This window comes from Dromaius novaehollandiae, chromosome 31 (assembly GCF_036370855.1).
Source record: "Dromaius novaehollandiae isolate bDroNov1 chromosome 31, bDroNov1.hap1, whole genome shotgun sequence".
In the NCBI taxonomy this organism is placed as follows: Eukaryota; Metazoa; Chordata; class Aves; order Casuariiformes; family Dromaiidae; genus Dromaius; species Dromaius novaehollandiae.
Window position 1 is genome coordinate 1,271,438 of NC_088129.1, and position 16,902 is coordinate 1,288,339.

Here is a 16,902-nt window from a genome sequence, read left to right on the forward strand (position 1 = left end):
CAGCTGTGCTTGCCCCCTTTCATCCCCACCTCCATGATTTCCAGACAGATCTGGGCTGCAGATCCTGCAGTGGGAGAAATCAGAAAATTGCTGGGCATTCATATTTGCTCTTCATAGTCTGTGCACGCCAGAATGCAGTCACAAGAGTGGGAATTAGCTTCCCTAATTTAGATGTCTACAAAGGTATGGATTCCATCCAAGCTTGTCCCCTTAGATCCCGTTTAGAGTCATCTGAAGGAATCACTTCAAGGGTGGGTGATTCAGCTGGAAACGTCAATGCTAGCATGGGATGAGCTGTGTCCCAGAAGTGCTGCTTTCTCTTTGGGAGCCTGCGGAAACCAGATTGGAAGATTTGCTTTGTACCGCAGAAGTCCAAAGGTGACCTCCACCCTGACATACGCCAGGGTGCTTGTGGAGGATAAAAAAATCTTCTTTCCTTTACCTAAATAAGGAGTTTTGAGGGACAGTTCCCTTATATATGGTAACCAGCACCCTCCAGCTGAAGTCTGTCTATCCCCAAGGCAATATTCTGAAATCACATTGGCAAAGTCTGATCCATTGCACTAGGACACATATATAAGACGTGGTCTTCATAAGTCTCTGTAGTCTCAGAGTATCCTATAAAGAATAAGGGGGTTCCAGAAATTGTGCAATTATGAATAGACTGCTGAGATTAAGTTGCATACACCCTTGGGTTTTGAGCACCTCATTGCATTGATTCTCATCGTTCATTGTTATGTAGGGAATTCACAGGTCAACATCTAAGCTGCAAAATGCTTTAGCACAAACTTCATTCTGGGCCCTTCCCCGTATTCTTACTATCGTTGAGGTTTTCAGCATAGAAATTAATTCTCAGCTAATAGTCTGGAGGCCCCTCCATCCTTCCTTTCTACAATTTAGCCTGACTAATCCCATATAAGGTTCAGAGGTCTATCCAAAGGGAAAGGAAAGTATGTCTCTATCAATGTAAAACTGTTCTGTCCTTTGGAAATGGCTGGGTCAGGTAAGTGAGTGGAGCTGTTCCCTCCAAGACCTTTCATTTTCTCTATGGGCAGAACACCGTATTTCCCACAACATTTTCCATTGCTTCATCACAGCCCATGTATTTCACATGGCAACAGCAATCCATGCAACATGTTCAACTGTTTCATAATTTAACTTTTGCTGCAAGATTTCAAAGGAGACTTCACACAATATTACTCATGTGCAAGATTTATTGACACATGCCTGAGGTCTCACTCTCCACTGGAGAGAAAGTTTTGTTGTCATAGCACCTACACCAGCAGCCTCTCCACTTGACTCTTTCCTTCCTGCCTGCTGCTGTGACCCAATGTGTAGCTGAAACTGGCCCAGGAGGGAAATCTCTCATGAACCTTTTGCTCATCACTTACAGTATTATGGTTGTGCAAAAGTGGTTTCTAGAAGCAGGCAAACCCCTTTTGAAGTGCAATGTTCCTTATTGAATACTAAATGACTAAATGCTGGCATCTAATGGTCTTTCATGGGACACCCTGGGACTTTTATCTGCATCCAGATGCCCTCATCTGCACCTACGAGAACCCTCTCTGCTTTTAGAGCCCCAAGAGCTGCATCCATTCGGACTCTACTCTCTCAGTCTTTTGCCCCTCTTGTGCACGAGGTCAGTACACCCAGATATCTGTGAAATCTGAACTACAGTTTCCTGTTCCCATGCACACCACACTGAGCAGAACCAGCACCACCTAAGAGTGCAGCTCACTCCTCCCCAAGGAACAGATCTGGGGAATGTGGTGGTGAGAGGAGGTGTAGGGCATCTGAGCCCTAACAAGAACACTGAGATCCGATCTGGAGCTAAGATTTTTCCCCGTTTGGATTATAAAGGCAGTAAGAGCTCTTCTGACCATGTCACAAAGTGCCAGTTTATTTTTACAGGTTTACCAAATACTAAAAGTATCGGGGACCTGAAGTTCTTCTTTTCACATGTTGCTCCCAGCACACACCACCAGAGGCAGAGACAGAGGGAAGTGACCTTGCAGCCCACATCTTCACCAAGGCTCTGCTCACGATGCAGTATTTGGGAGGAAGCTGCTATTTTTCTCCTGTCCTCCCTCAGGTTTATCCTGGGGCAGTGTTATTCTCTTGGTTGTCACCAGCCAGACCATTTCCTTGCCAGGATCTTCAGCAACTTCTGCTATGGCTGGAAGATAACCACCTCCCTGGATCCAGAGAGTTCCCAGGGAATTCAGTTCCAGCTCATTACCTGCAAAGCGGACAGAATGTCAGAGGGTCCCACTCACCAGAGACCATGGATGATCTGTGAGAGTCCCTGCTCAATACTGGGGTTGCAGACACTAATATGGGGCTGTTGCAAGGAAAGCAATCTGCCATCCACCAGGGGAAGAGGGTTGCACAGCCCTGGGACTCGGACATTGCACATGTTGTGTCCCTGTCTGTGCTGCTGGTTTGCCCTGGGGCACAGAAAGCAGGTGACCTCTCTTCACAGTTGCTTCTGCTCCCATCTCATTCATTATGTGGTCAGTGCTCTGGGGTGCCCTGGGCTCTACTGCAAGGAGACTGATACAGCAGACAGGACAGACACCACCTTCTCTCCCCCCATTCCACACACATTGCACAAGCCCTGATCCCCCCCATCCTCTATGGCTATCTGAGTAAGAGTAAAGGCTGACCTGCTGAGTGCAGAAAAACCCTGGACTGTGGCCCTTTCTTCATCAAGAGCAGGACAGCCCCGATCAGCAGTGCGAGAGCTAGTGATGCCACCAGGCACAGCAGAAGAGGCATTGGCAGTGGGATGCTGGAGCTGCTCATGGCCATGCCTGGCAGAGAGACCAAGACTGTGAGCTCAGCACCTCCCTGGGCTTCCCTACCCTGCAGTCAAGCACCCATGCATTGCAGGCTCTTTCCCTTCTCAGCTCTCTGACAGGCACATGAGTCACGTTCATTCTTGTCCTCCAGAAATGAGTTCTCCCATGACACCCCTGGGCTGTTGCCGTTCAAATACAGCCTGCAGTGCCCATGACACAAGACATGTTAAAGAGTAGTCAATTCCCTGTCTCACAAACTTTCTACCAGCTGCCAGCTCTGTTTGACACCATATTCCAACAGTGACCCTGCATGGCACACACAGCCCCTCTGTGCTAGGGTGGGACAGGACAGATTGCAGTGAGAAAAAAAACCCTTGCAGTCTTACTCCTCCACAGCATGCTGAGATGATTATAGATCACTCAGCATTCATCCCCCACTGTCATCATCTATCCCACAGCCACAGCTCTTTCAGCAGCTTGGAAGCCAGAGGTGAAAATGGGAGCAGACTTCTGTCTCCCACCACTCTCCCCACTGTATGCAGTTCTCAAGCTGGTGAAACACTGTTTTCTAAACCTATGGCACGTCCAGCCTGGTGACAAGGCTACATTCCAGTCTATCCGTGCTGGGCTGTCAGTTCCCCATAGCCATGGACTCCTGCAGCTGTGTAAGGGGAGCTGAGCCAAGAAGAAAGGAGCTGGGAGAAAAAAAAGTAGTCCTTAAGGGATGTGCTGTACTGCTTGCAACAGCACAGTAGTGTAAGATATGCACAAGGCAGGGTTACCTGAGCACGCAACACTGACGTCTGAACTGTAGTCTGAGCATGATCTCAGGTGATACTGGAAGATTTGTTATTCCCCTGATACTTAAGATACAGCCCTTGGGCATCAACTCAGCATGGAGACATGCTTCCATAATGTCTTGTCCCCATGATTTGTTTGCAGAGCCACTAGTATTCTTTAAATTGGAAACATGAGCTTGAATGATCCAAGATTTCCTTGTGAACATTGGACAATGCAATAGGCATAATGCGAGCAAAACAGAGGCAGATCATTTCCCTGTAAAACTGAATATTTTGGGACAGAGTGTGAAGGGCTGCAAGGCATGAAATTCATGAAGGCAGCTTGAAAGCAGAAACCACTGAGACTTGCCAGACAAATGAAGTTAGAAGTGCAAGCTTCAGCTCAGAGCTTCACTGCTTGAGTTCCCACCAGACTCAGCCATGGACTTCTACCCAGCTTAATGGTGGCACTGAGCTCAGAGGCAAGAGAATAATCTGACCCACGTCAGTTGCATGACTGATGAATACATGACAGCTTTCCACCACGGACATGCAAATGGTTTACTTGAACATACAACACCTGCATCATCTCCGTGGAATCAGCTATGCAGTCCCCATGGACTGGGTCTGCACTCAGGGAGGCAGGTTTCTGTCCCTGCACAGTCAACCCCATCCAGCCAGATGGGGTCATGTCCTTGCCCAAAGTGAGCTAAGCTGGCGGCAGATATTGCAGTCCCACAGCCCAGCAGCCAGCACACCACTTCTGCATCGCACATGTCCCAGCCATTGCCACACATGCTGCCCCACCGCTGGTTGTGCAGCACCTCAGCCCTCCCCTATCTACCTTGAATCTCACCCTATCTAGTGGTAGGATCCAGCACATAGATTAGGACACCTGAAGTTGCCGTGTCACATACAGATGATTGCATGTGAAGTAGATGTGTAAGCTCTCATTTTCTTCAACGGTGGAATTCAATTGCCAAAACATTTCAAGCACCCCATGGTGTCCAAGACATCTGCATAGGCTTTGCAGTTGTGACAGAACTATGGGAAATCTACACTCACTCGGAGAGACATCTGGACACTGGGCAGGGTATCTCAGGCATCCCAAATGGAAATAGATATCTATGTTTAGGCAGCCTCACCAGGAGATTTGGCTGAATCAACAGGCTTAGAGAGCTACTGATCTTCCCCTAACTGTACATGGGGTACATGCAGGTGAGAGATGGGGTACATGGGGTGAGATTCAGGAGGCCAAATGTAGGCATTTAGTGTTATTTGCTGTGTTCTAGGCTATCCAGGAAAATTACACCTTTGGGAGTGTCAGCTAGAGATGAGGCAGTTATCTTAGGGAATTTCCAGTGACACTAGAAAGCTGCTTTTATGTACCTGAATTAAGCCTATATTTAAGCAATTAAATTAAATCCCTGAAGTCACCATGCTGGAAATGGCTACGAGTATTATTCTCAGGAAAGTTATACCAGAATCAAATCCTTCTCAACAGGTCTGACTTTGACCCTAAATCCAGGCATCTGTAATCACATTTACCATTCTGCTGTAAGGAACCAATATTGCAAGGGGGAAGGATTAGGGCAGCATGTGATAGGAAAATGCCAAAAAATATCTAGAAGTACTCCAGCCACAGGGAAGTGATAGGGACAAGGATAACCTGAGCACATGACACCAGCGTCTTCTCCATGGGTACAATCATGCTGTCCCCATGGCTGGGACCTGCACTTAGACAGGGCAGCTTCTGTCCCAGAGCAATTCACATCATCCAGCCAGATGGGGTCATGTCCTTGCCCAAACTTAGCTGATCCTGGGGCTGACAGTGCCAACCCACATCCCAGCTGCCGGCACACCACTTCTGCATCCTGCATGTCCCAGCCATTGCCGCACACGCTGCCCCATCGCTGGTTGTGCAGCACTTCGACTCTCCCCGAGCAGCGACTGGAGCCATTTACCAGCCGAAGGGGAGGTGGTTCTGAAATGAGCAAACGCGGAAGGTAAAGCATCTGGACAGCGCTGATGCTGCAGGAATAGCCACCTTCCCTTACACATCTGAGAGCTTCCAGACAAACCCAGTTTGTTGCTTGAAAGTGCAGTCATGTTCTGGGTGGATGGCTGAGAAATAAACAACAGAAGTCTAGCAATGCCAATAAGAGGAAATGAGAAAGTATCCCGTATCCAGTAGGATCTGATAGTGAAAAGAAGTCTTTTGTGATGTCTTTTCCCTTTTTCTGCCTGTCCCCTGAACATAAAGAGGCAGGATTTTGTTGACATCTCTGTTTAAGGACTCTGATGAAAATGACTGTTCAGAAACCATCTGTTGAACACCGCAAACTGCTGACTCAGGGGGTGTTGTTCAGTTCTGGCCATTTAAAGCAGGGTTATGGTCAAGGGCTCTTTAGAGATAACACTCCTCCTATTCAATTTACCAAACAGTGAGCAATAGCTCCAAAAGTTTTGCATGTAAGACACTCAAGCAAAGATCAGACTGCCTTATTTGCAGCATAGTAGAAGAAAACTCAAATGATAAGATTGAACTTTTCCTTCTTTTCCCCCAGTGACCAATCTGATTTGCAGGATTAATGTCTTTGTGGGTTTGCTTTTGATTGCAGCAATCCGGCATGCAGCTACACCACATAAATGCTCAGACTGCTGCAAGTACCCTCGTAAAACATTTGCCTGGATGTGGCATTTGAGAAACTAACTCAAATTCCATGCAGAGAAGGCAAACTCCATGTGACTGTTTTGCAAATCCTCCCTGTAGGCCTTCTCCCAGACCAAACACAGGCATGTAGTGACATTTTAGAATATCCAGCCTGACTTCCACCTGCTGACCCAGAAGGATATGACTCCAGAGTCAACCATATCAAGGCTGTGTCTGGGATATTCATCAAATGACATTTGACATGCTCCTCAGTGCAACACCTTGGCAGCTATATAGAACTGTTTTTAAATACTGATACTATTTTGTGACTTAGGGACATCTTCCACCATCATTAGTGTCTCTAAGATCACTGTGCTTGACTGATTTTCTCTATGCACTGGTGACGGAATACTGTTTCTGCTTTGCGCTATGCCAGGTGGAGAGTTGTGGCTCAACGTTGTTCCGTTCTGCCTTAGGAATGGCGTAAGGCACCACGCACAGGTTGACAGCCCCTATCCATCACACTCAGAGCCTGCAACAACAACCTGGCCTCAGAGATGCGACCATGCCTGGCCTGGCTGATCCAGCTGAGCCCCCCGTTCCTCATCACAGTGGATTGCCCAGTTGTCCCCAGCAAAATCAACAGCCATTTCTGACTGTGGAGTGAGGACTCTGCACAGACCCTGTGTTGTGTGGCACATACCTCCGCTCTGACTCCACACCAGCACCTGGGCACAGAGGTGATAGCTCCCTTGTAGATGACCACAGGGGACCAGGTTCCTTTGGGTAGCCCTCACATGCTGCACTACGGCTCCTAGTGCAGTGTTGGCCCCCTTTGAAGCACTAACCTGCTGCCTCTTCTCTCGGCATGAGGTCAGTAGAGACTCAAAGGGGAGAGAGGCCCCCTCCCTGATCACAATGCTCCACCCTCTGTCACACCATTGATCACAGCCTGGTAAGGAGTTCACACCAGAGAAAGTTACCTGAGCACTCGACACTGACAGCGTCTCTCTGATGGCATGGCTGGACTTCCCATGGCGTGCCCAGACACTCAGAGAGCGTGGCTTCTGTCCCTGAGCAACTGATGTTCACCAGCCAGATGGGACCCTGTCCTTGTCCAAAGTCAGCCTTGCTGGGAGCTGAGAGTGCCAGCCCGCAGCCCACCTCCCGGCACAGCACTTCTGCATCCTGCATGTCCCAGCTCTCAGCACACATGCTGCCCCATGTCTGGTTGTGCAGCACCTCAACTCTCCCCACGCAGGGACTGGAGCCATTCACCAGCCGGAGGGGAGGTGGCTCTGAAACGGGGGAAAAAGAAGAGATAAAGCACTGGAGATGTTCCTGAGCATCTGATCAGGATGGACCCTTGGGAGATAACTACTGCCAAAGCCACAAGCCTTCCGGAAGGACCAGATCCACATGGAGAGACCAGCCTTGCTAACAGCCTGCTCTCCTGGAAGAGGAAAGGCACATAAGGAATCTTGGTGAGCCATGCCGGACAAAAATTGAGGGAGAGGACTGTCCATCCTGGACTGAAGTCCTCTCTATCCCAACAATGCCAAATAACCTCCTGTGTGTGCCTATGGCTGCACTGGGGGAGCAACCAAAGGGCACCAGCAGCGAGAGGTGGTAGCTGTGTGCAGGGCAATGTGTGCAGTGAATGCTATCCATGGACTAGCTGCATAAAGTGCACTCACTGCCCTGAAGGTGATAGACAAGAAGAAGGATGGGGTAAATGTGCTCATTAGGGAGCAGAACATGCAAAGACATCTCCAAGACACTCAGGAGAAATAGCCCAGCCCAGGAGAGTGGGGAGAGGGAAAGAAAATCGGCATCTGGCAATTTGTCTGGGCTCTTTCCACCACCATGGGAGGGAAACAGGCCCCTCCAGGGCAATATGCATTGCACCAATTGGAGTAGGACCAGACCAGACCAGACCAGACCGACTCTGCAACCACCAGTTCCCTGCATGGGTACTGAACACTGTCCAGCTGGGCCCAGCTACAGACAGCAAAATCCCAGGGACGGGACCCTGTGCATGAGGCTCAGTACTGGGCACTCCCCAGAGCACGGACTGCCTCTGGGTATAAACCCCTCCGGAGCCACTGCTTCTGCCCTGGGAAGGTGGTTTGACACCACACCCAGCCCTGTTCTCCCAGGGTGGTGAAGGATGTGGTATACAGGAGGTGTGCTGCACTGCGCTGGCATGGGGAGGTCAGCAGTGGCCAGGAGCAGCTGGCAGCACCCACTGCTGAACTGCCACCTTGGCCCTTCCTGGCCGGCACCCCTCAGAAATGCAGGGAAATGACACAGAGGAGGGTTACCTGCACACACAACGCTGGCTTCCTGCCCGCGGCTGCAGTTGCGAGCTCCCCAAGACTCGGCACGGCATTCGGAGAGGGCAGCTTCCCTCCCTGTGCAGTGAACTCTGTCCAGCCAGAAGGGACCATATCCCTGCCCAAAGTGAGCTGAGCCGGGGGCAGACAGTGCAGCCCCACAACCCAGCTGCCAGCACACCACCTCTGCATCCAGCAGGTCCCAGCTGTCATCACAGACGCTGCCCCAGCGCTGCTCGTGCAGCACCTCCACCCTTCCTGAGCAGCGCCTGGAGCCGTTCACCAGCCGCACCTCAGTGGGATCTGAAATGGGAAAGGCACTGGAGCATACAGGGACACACTCACAGATGTACACAGCCAGGCCTGGCGTCTCTGACCATGAGGATGCCCTGAGGAGAAGGGACATCCTTCCATGGCCAGAGCATTCCAAAAGTAGGGTTCAGTGTCTGACGCATCTGCAGGCATCTTGCAGGGAGCTCTCCAAGCCAGGGGCTCTGTTAATGTCCCCTTAACCATCAGCAGAGAGGCATGGGCCTGTCTGTAGTGCATTTCAGGTCATTCTCAGAAGATGCTTGATGCATGTACACAGGACCATGCCCTTTCATTGTGTGAGATGAGCTCCCACATAACCTCCTGCCCCATAAGACCCTGGCAAGGAGCAGAGCTCTCTGGAGGCAGCAGGTCTGCATTCCCCCTTGGTGCAACAGAAGGGTCCAGAGGGACAAAGGTCTCCAGCATGCCAGTTGGGGTGAGGAACTCCCTGCCTCGGGGCTCCTTTCTCCCAGGCCACAGCCAATGCTCTGGAGCAGCAAGGACAGCAGCGCATCAGCGCTGGGAATTCATCTAGTATGTGGCCCAAATCCTCAGGCACCAGAGTCCTAGGGTTGTTGCCCCAGAACTGATCTCCCTTATGCTCCCAAAGACACTCATGGGGAAGAGAGGAAGAAGACAACCTCTCCATGCAGAAGAGCCCTGCACGCCATAACTCTTGCAAGAAGTTCAGGAGAAGCACAGAGAGAAAAGACATCCCTGTAGAAAGTGCAGACCCACCCGAGCAGCAATGGTCCCCTTTTCCTTGAACTGCAAGGACACAACTGCAGGTTACCTGAGCACACCACAGCAGCATCTTCAGTGTGACTGCAAGTATGGACACCCCAGGGCCCGGCTGAGCACTCGGAGAGGGCCCCTTCAGTCCCGGTGCAGCTCACTCCATCCAGCCAGATGGGATCGTGCCCTTGGCCAAAGTGAGCCGAGCCAGGCGCAGACAGTGCTGTCCCGCAGCCCAGCTGCCGGCACACCACCTCTGCATCCATCAGGTCCCAGCCATCATCACAGACACTGCCCCAGCGCTCCTCGTGCAGCACCTCCACTCTCCCCAAGCAGCGCCCGGAGCCGTTCACCAGCCGCACCTCGCTCGGCTCTGCAGGAAGCACACATGCAAAGGCCGAGGTGACCCAGCTGCCACAGAGGTTTCCTTCTTCCTCCTCCTCCCGTGCTGACCAATGCAGCTCCCCCCCAACACCTGGGACGTGCACTAGAAGATGAGCAGGGTACAAATGCAGGCAGATGCTCAGGACAGGCCCATGCAGCCTGGTGGAGGAGCAGGCATTTCTGGCAGCAGCTTGGGTGGGCCCAGAAGAAGGGCTGCTCCTAGCTCTACCCCGCATTACGACGGGGCCAGCACCCTTGGGCCCCTGATGCTCAGCTCCACATACTGTAGGCTCCGAGCTGCCTACCGCCCCGTTGCAAGGCGCTGGGGGCCTTTGAGAGGCAGGGACCGCACAGCACATGGCACAGCCACACCCGCCTCGGCACCCCCTGGCACGATGTCAGGGTGAGTGCGGCTGGCCAGGATTTTGGCTCCGCACGCACCCCTCAGCGCAGACCTGCCTGTGGTGCCTGGGGAGGGCAAGCCGGCCAGAGCCTTGCTTCTCTTGCCACCGTCTCTGCTGTGACACCTGGCTGCAGCAACCCTTCTGGGCACCACAATGGCTGTGCAGATGGGGACTGCCACCCTCCCAACCACACCCCTCAAAAGCCGTGGCTCCCCAACGCGCCTGGCAGCGGAGAGTTGCTGCTCCAAAGGGCAGGGCACCTTTGCCTCCTTGCCAGATGCCTTGCCCAGAGACCAGCACTCAATGCTCTGAGGGACACCGGGCTCCAACCACACCCCGCAAAGCTCCTGTCCTCGCCCAGTGCAGCAGCCTGGACCATGCCCCAGGCGGCTGCAGCCAGCGCTGGCCCTGCTGACACCGCACACAAGGCCAGCGGGAAACGGCCCTGCTTCCAACGCCCAAGTGCTTCTGCCTCCTCTCTTGGCCACCATTTCCAAGCAGCCTTTCCCCGCCTGCAAGCTGCCTCCTTGGGCAGCCAGCGGGACACAGAGAAGGGGCCGAGCTGGTGAACGAGCTGACAAGCTGCCCACATCACCCTGGGCCTGCACGCTGCCCTCGCCTTGGAGAGCCCAGCGTAGCACTGTGCGCTGGGAGCAGGGCTGGCTCGCTGCCTCTCAGGGCTGCACACCCCAACGCAGGGCACAAGCCCACTTCTTGCACTCCCTGACCTGTGCCCCCAGCCCAGACCGTCATCGTGCAGGAATGACAGGGAAACGTGCCCTGGCGCCGCGCACCAGGCTGCGCCCACACACGGCACCCTGATCCTACCGTCTCCAACGCCCACCCAATGCAACAGAGCCCCGAGTGCTAGCTGAGACCCAGCCCGCGTTACCTGAGCACACCACACCAGCGTCTTCTCCGTGGTTGCAGTTATGCTCTCCCCAGGGCTTGGCTTCACACGTGGACAGGGCGTCCTCCGTGCCCACGCAGTTCACGTCATCCAGCCAGATTTGTCCCGATGCTCGCCCAAAGTGCGCCGAGCCGGGGGCGGACAGCGCTGTCCCGCAGCCCAGCTGCCGGCACACCACTCGCGCCTCCTCGAGACCCCAGCTGTCATCGCAGACGCTGCCCCAGCGCTCCTCGTGCAGCACCTCCACTCTCCCCGAGCAGCGCCCGGAGCCGTTGACCAGGCGGAGCACAGACGGCTCTGCAGTGGCAAAGGAGAGAAACCCCCCAGTGCATACACACACCCGGAGAGCTGCAGGCTTCCTTGCTTTACGCCCTGGGACGCAGGCGGCAATGGCCTGTGTGGCTGCAGTTGAGAGCCCGCCCCAGCCTCGGGGTGCCGCTGGGACCTGTCAGCGTGGCTGCGAGGAAGCCACAGCGCGGCCCCAGAGCTCAGCTCACGCTCTTGCAGGCTCCCTGAGAGCTGTGCTTGCAGCGCAGTTTCCCTCGTGCCCCTGCCCATGGGACGGCAGCAGAGCTTACCCAAGCACACCACGCCGGCATCTTCGCCATGGTTGCAGTTATGCTCTCCCCAGGGCCCGGCCCTGCACGCGGACAGGGCATTCTCACTCCCCGTGCAGTTGACGTTATCCAGCCAGATGCGCCCGGTGCCTGGCCCAAAGTGCGCCGAGCCGGGGGCGGATGTGGCCTCCCCGCAGCCCAGCTGCCGGCACACCACCGCAGCGTTGTCCAGGTTCCAGAGGTCGTCGCACACCGTGCCCCACTCCTGGCCGTGCTGCACCTCCACTCGCCCAGCACAGCCACTGGGGCCATTTACCAGGCGCAGGCGAGCCGGCTCGGCTGTTCCTGCAAATGCCAACGTGCCCAGCACCGCCGTGGGGACACATCCTCAGGGCTCGGCACACCCACATCTCCCCCTGCAAAGCCCTAGGCACTCGGGCTGGAAGGCTATTGGAGAGCTGCCTTGCTGGCTGCAAGCTGCCCCGCTGGGCCGATGTGCTGGGGCAAAGCGGGAAGGCCGAGAGCATCTTTCTGACCCGGGGAGCTCTGTCCTGCTTCTGCTCCATGCCCACAAGCATGGTGTAAAGGCAGGCAGACAACGGCCCGAGCAGCCTGCCTGGGAAAGGCACACCTTTCCCTTGCGCTCCTGCTCTCCATCCCAGGGCATCCGTGTGTCTGGGCGGAGGCCCCAGCACAGACTCCTTTGGCTGCAAGGCCAGGACACGGGGGCGCTGAGCACACCACCACTGCCTCTTCCCGGGACTCGGTGCGGGCACCTGCTGGCCATGGCCCTGCTCTGGCAGAGGCCAGCACCCACCCCCGAGCACAGAGCGGCCCCCAAGCCGCAGCCTCAGACCCAAGGCCAAAGGCAGCTGAGCGGAGGGTAGCGCAGCTGAGCCGCTGCCCACCTGCAGGCACACCAGTGCTGCAGCCCTGCAAAGCCCCAGCCCTCGGCACACACGCTGCTCCCAGCCCGCCCCGCAAAGCTCCTGTCCTCGCCCAGTGCAGCAGCCTGGACCATGCCCCAGGCGGCTGCAGCCAGCGCTGGCCCTGCTGACACCGCACACAAGGCCGGCGGGAAACGGCCCTGCTTCCAACGCCCAAGTGCTTCTGCCTCCTCTCTTGGCCACCATTTCCAAGCAGCCTTTCCCCGCCTGCAAGCTGCCTCCTTGGGCAGCCAGCGGGACACGGAGAAGGGGCCGAGCTGGTGAACGAGCTGACAAGCTGCCCACGTCGCCCTGGGCCTGCACGCTGCCCTCGCCTTGCAGAGCCCAGCGTAGCACTGTGCGCTGGGAGCAGGGCTGGCTCTCTGCCTCTCAGGGCTGCACACCCCAACGCAGGGCACAAGCCCACTTCTTGCACTCCCTGACCTGTGCCCCCAGCCCAGACCATCATCGTGCAGGATTGACAGGGAAACGTGCCATGGTGCTGCGAACCAGTCCCCACCCACACGCAGCACCCTGATCCTACCGTCTCCAACGCCCACCCAATGCAACAGAGCCCCGAGTGCTAGCTGAGACCCAGCCCGCGTTACCTGAGCACACCACACCAGCGTCTTCTCCGTGGTTGCAGTTATGCTCTCCCCAGGGCCCGGCCCTGCACGCGGACAGGGCATTCTCGCTCCCCGTGCAGTTGACGTTATCCAGCCAGATGCGCCCAGTGCCTGGCCCAAAGTGCGCCGAGCCGGGGGCGGATGTGGCCTCCCCGCAGCCCAGCTGCCGGCACACCACCGCAGCGTTGTCCAGGTTCCAGAGGTCGTCGCACACCGTGCCCCACTCCTGGCCGTGCTGCACCTCCACTCGCCCAGCACAGCCACTGGGGCCATTTACCAGGCGCAGGCGAGCCGGCTCGGCTGTTCCTGCAAATGCCAACGTGCCCAGCACTGCCGTGGGGACACATCCTCAGGGCTCGGCACAGCCACATCTCCCCCTGCAAAGCCCTAGGCACTCGGGCTGGAAGGCTATTGGAGAACTGCCTTGCTGGCTGCAAGCTGCCCCGCTGGGCCGATGTGCTGGGGCAAAGCGGGAAGGCCGAGAGCATCTTTCTGACCCGGGGAGCTCTGTCCTGCTTCTGCTCCATGCCCACAAGCATGGTGTAAAGGCAGGCAGACAACGGCCCGAGCAGCCTGCCTGGGAAAGGCACACCTTTCCCTTGCGCTCCTGCTCTCCATCCCAGGGCATCCGTGTGTCTGGGCGGAGGCCCCAGCACAGACTCCTTTGGCTGCAAGGCCAGGACACGGGGGCGCTGAGCACACCACCACTGCCTCTTCCCGGGACTCGGTGCGGGCACCTGCTGGCCATGGCCCTGCTCTGGCAGAGGCCAGCACCCACCCCCGAGCACAGAGCGGCCCCCAAGCCGCAGCCTCAGACCCAAGGCCAAAGGCAGCTGAGCGGAGGGTAGCGCAGCTGAGCCGCTGCCCACCTGCAGGCACACCAGTGCTGCAGCCCTGCAAAGCCCCAGCCCTCGGCACACACGCTGCTCCCAGCCCGCCCCGCAAAGCTCCTGTCCTCGCCCAGTGCAGCAGCCTGGACCATGCCCCAGGCGGCTGCAGCCAGCGCTGGCCCTGCTGACACCGCACACAAGGCCGGCGGGAAACGGCCCTGCTTCCAACGCCCAAGTGCTTCTGCCTCCTCTCTTGGCCACCATTTCCAAGCAGCCTTTCCCCGCCTGCAAGCTGCCTCCTTGGGCAGCCAGCGGGACACGGAGAAGGGGCCGAGCTGGTGAACGAGCTGACAAGCTGCCCACGTCGCCCTGGGCCTGCACGCTGCCCTCGCCTTGGAGAGCCCAGCGTAGCACTGTGCGCTGGGAGCAGGGCTGGCTCTCTGCCTCTCAGGGCTGCACACCCCAACGCAGGGCACAAGCCCACTTCTTGCACTCCCTGACCTGTGCCCCCAGCCCAGACCATCATCGTGCAGGATTGACAGGGAAACGTGCCATGGTGCTGCGAACCAGGCCGCACCCACACACGGCACCCTGATCCTACCGTCTCCAACGCCCACCCAATGCAACAGAGCCCCGAGTGCTAGCTGAGACCCAGCCCACGTTACCTGAGCACACCACACCAGCGTCTTCTCCGTGGTTGCAGTTATGCTCTCCCCAGGGCCCGGCCCTGCACGCGGACAGGGCATTCTCGCTCCCCGTGCAGTTGACGTTGTCCAGCCAGATGCGCCCAGTGCCTGGCCCAAAGTGCGCCGAGCCGGGGGCGGATGTGGCCTCCCCGCAGCCCAGCTGCCGGCACACCACCGCAGCGTTGTCCAGGTTCCAGAGGTCGTCGCACACCGTGCCCCACTCCTGGCCGTGCTGCACCTCCACTCGCCCAGCACAGCCACTGGGGCCATTTACCAGGCGCAGGCGAGCCGGCTCGGCTGTTCCTGCAAATGCCAACGTGCCCAGCACCGCCGTGGGGACACATCCTCAGGGCTCGGCACAGCCACATCTCCCCCTGCAAAGCCCTAGGCACTCGGGCTGGAAGGCTATTGGAGAGCTGCCTTGCTGGCTGCAAGCTGCCCCGCTGGGCCGATGTGCTGGGGCAAAGCGGGAAGGCCGAGAGCATCTTTCTGACCCGGGGAGCTCTGTCCTGCTTCTGCTCCATGCCCACAAGCATGGTGTAAAGGCAGGCAGACAACGGCCCGAGCAGCCTGCCTGGGAAAGGCACACCTTTCCCTTGCGCTCCTGCTCTCCATCCCAGGGCATCCGTGTGTCTGGGCGGAGGCCCCAGCACAGACTCCTTTGGCTGCAAGGCCAGGACACGGGGGCGCTGAGCACACCACCACTGCCTCTTCCCGGGACTCGGTGCGGGCACCTGCTGGCCATGGCCCTGCTCTGGCAGAGGCCAGCACCCACCCCCGAGCACAGAGCGGCCCCCAAGCCGCAGCCTCAGACCCAAGGCCAAAGGCAGCTGAGCGGAGGGTAGCGCAGCTGAGCCGCTGCCCACCTGCAGGCACACCAGTGCTGCAGCCCTGCAAAGCCCCAGCCCTCGGCACACACGCTGCTCCCAGCCCGCCCCGCAAAGCTCCTGTCCTCGCCCAGTGCAGCAGCCTGGACCATGCCCCAGGCGGCTGCAGCCAGCGCTGGCCCTGCTGACACCGCACACAAGGCCGGCGGGAAACGGCCCTGCTTCCAACGCCCAAGTGCTTCTGCCTCCTCTCTTGGCCACCATTTCCAAGCAGCCTTTCCCCGCCTGCAAGCTGCCTCCTTGGGCAGCCAGCGGGACACGGAGAAGGGGCCGAGCTGGTGAACGAGCTGACAAGCTGCCCACGTCGCCCTGGGCCTGCACGCTGCCCTCGCCTTGCAGAGCCCAGCGTAGCACTGTGCGCTGGGAGCAGGGCTGGCTCTCTGCCTCTCAGGGCTGCACACCCCAACGCAGGGCACAAGCCCACTTCTTGCACTCCCTGACCTGTGCCCCCAGCCCAGACCATCATCGTGCAGGATTGACAGGGAAACGTGCCATGGTGCTGCGAACCAGTCCCCACCCACACGCAGCACCCTGATCCTACCGTCTCCAACACCCACCCAATGCAACAGAGCCCCGAGTGCTAGCTGAGACCCAGCCCGCGTTACCTGAGCACACCACACCAGCGTCTTCTCCGTGGTTGCAGTTATGCTCTCCCCAGGGCTTGGCTTCACACGTGGACAGGGCGTCCTCCGTGCCCACGCAGTTCACGTCATCCAGCCAGATTTGTCCCGATGCTCGCCCAAAGTGCGCCGAGCCGGGGGCGGACAGCGCTGTCCCGCAGCCCAGCTGCCGGCACACCACTCGCGCCTCCTCGAGACCCCAGCTGTCATCGCAGACGCTGCCCCAGCGCTCCTCGTGCAGCACCTCCACTCTCCCCGAGCAGCGCCCGGAGCCGTTGACCAGGCGGAGCACAGACGGCTCTGCAGTGGCAAAGGAGAGAAACCCCCCAGTGCATACACACGCCCGGAGAGCTGCAGGCTTCCTTGCTTTACGCCCTGGGACGCAGGCGGCAATGGCCTGTGTGGCTGCAGTTGAGAGCCCGCCCCAGCCTCGGGGTGCCGCTGGGGACCTGTCAG

The 16,902-nt window shown here is 57.2% G+C and overlaps 2 protein-coding genes across 4 annotated transcripts in view; one reads left to right on the top strand and one right to left on the bottom strand.

Moving 5' to 3' along the window:
• LOC112993749 (deleted in malignant brain tumors 1 protein-like) overlaps positions 1 to 16,902 on the top strand; it is a 231,267-nt gene that overhangs the window by 121,933 nt on the left and 92,432 nt on the right. The gene's annotated exons all lie outside the window — the stretch shown is intronic.
• Positions 1,528 to 16,902, bottom strand: part of LOC112995596 (deleted in malignant brain tumors 1 protein-like) — a 58,842-nt gene continuing 43,467 nt past the window's right edge. The window contains exons 18-27 of one of the 3 annotated variants that reach the window (XM_064499560.1): positions 16,432 to 16,746; positions 14,919 to 15,242; positions 13,406 to 13,729; positions 11,893 to 12,216; positions 11,297 to 11,611; positions 9,675 to 9,989; positions 8,558 to 8,872; positions 7,217 to 7,531; positions 2,667 to 2,813; positions 1,528 to 2,239 (exon numbers count right to left, since the gene is read on the bottom strand). In XM_064499560.1, coding sequence (XP_064355630.1) covers positions 2,040 to 2,239; positions 2,667 to 2,813; positions 7,217 to 7,531; positions 8,558 to 8,872; positions 9,675 to 9,989; positions 11,297 to 11,611; positions 11,893 to 12,216; positions 13,406 to 13,729; positions 14,919 to 15,242; positions 16,432 to 16,746 — 2,894 coding nt within the window. In that variant the 3' untranslated portion in view covers positions 1,528 to 2,039. Of the gene's footprint in view, positions 2,240 to 2,666; positions 2,814 to 4,959; positions 5,565 to 7,216; positions 7,532 to 8,557; positions 8,873 to 9,674; positions 9,990 to 11,296; positions 11,612 to 11,892; positions 12,217 to 13,405; positions 13,730 to 14,918; positions 15,243 to 16,431; positions 16,747 to 16,902 lie in introns of those variants that run through there. The other 2 variants (XM_064499559.1, XM_064499561.1) reach the window with 2 other exon arrangements.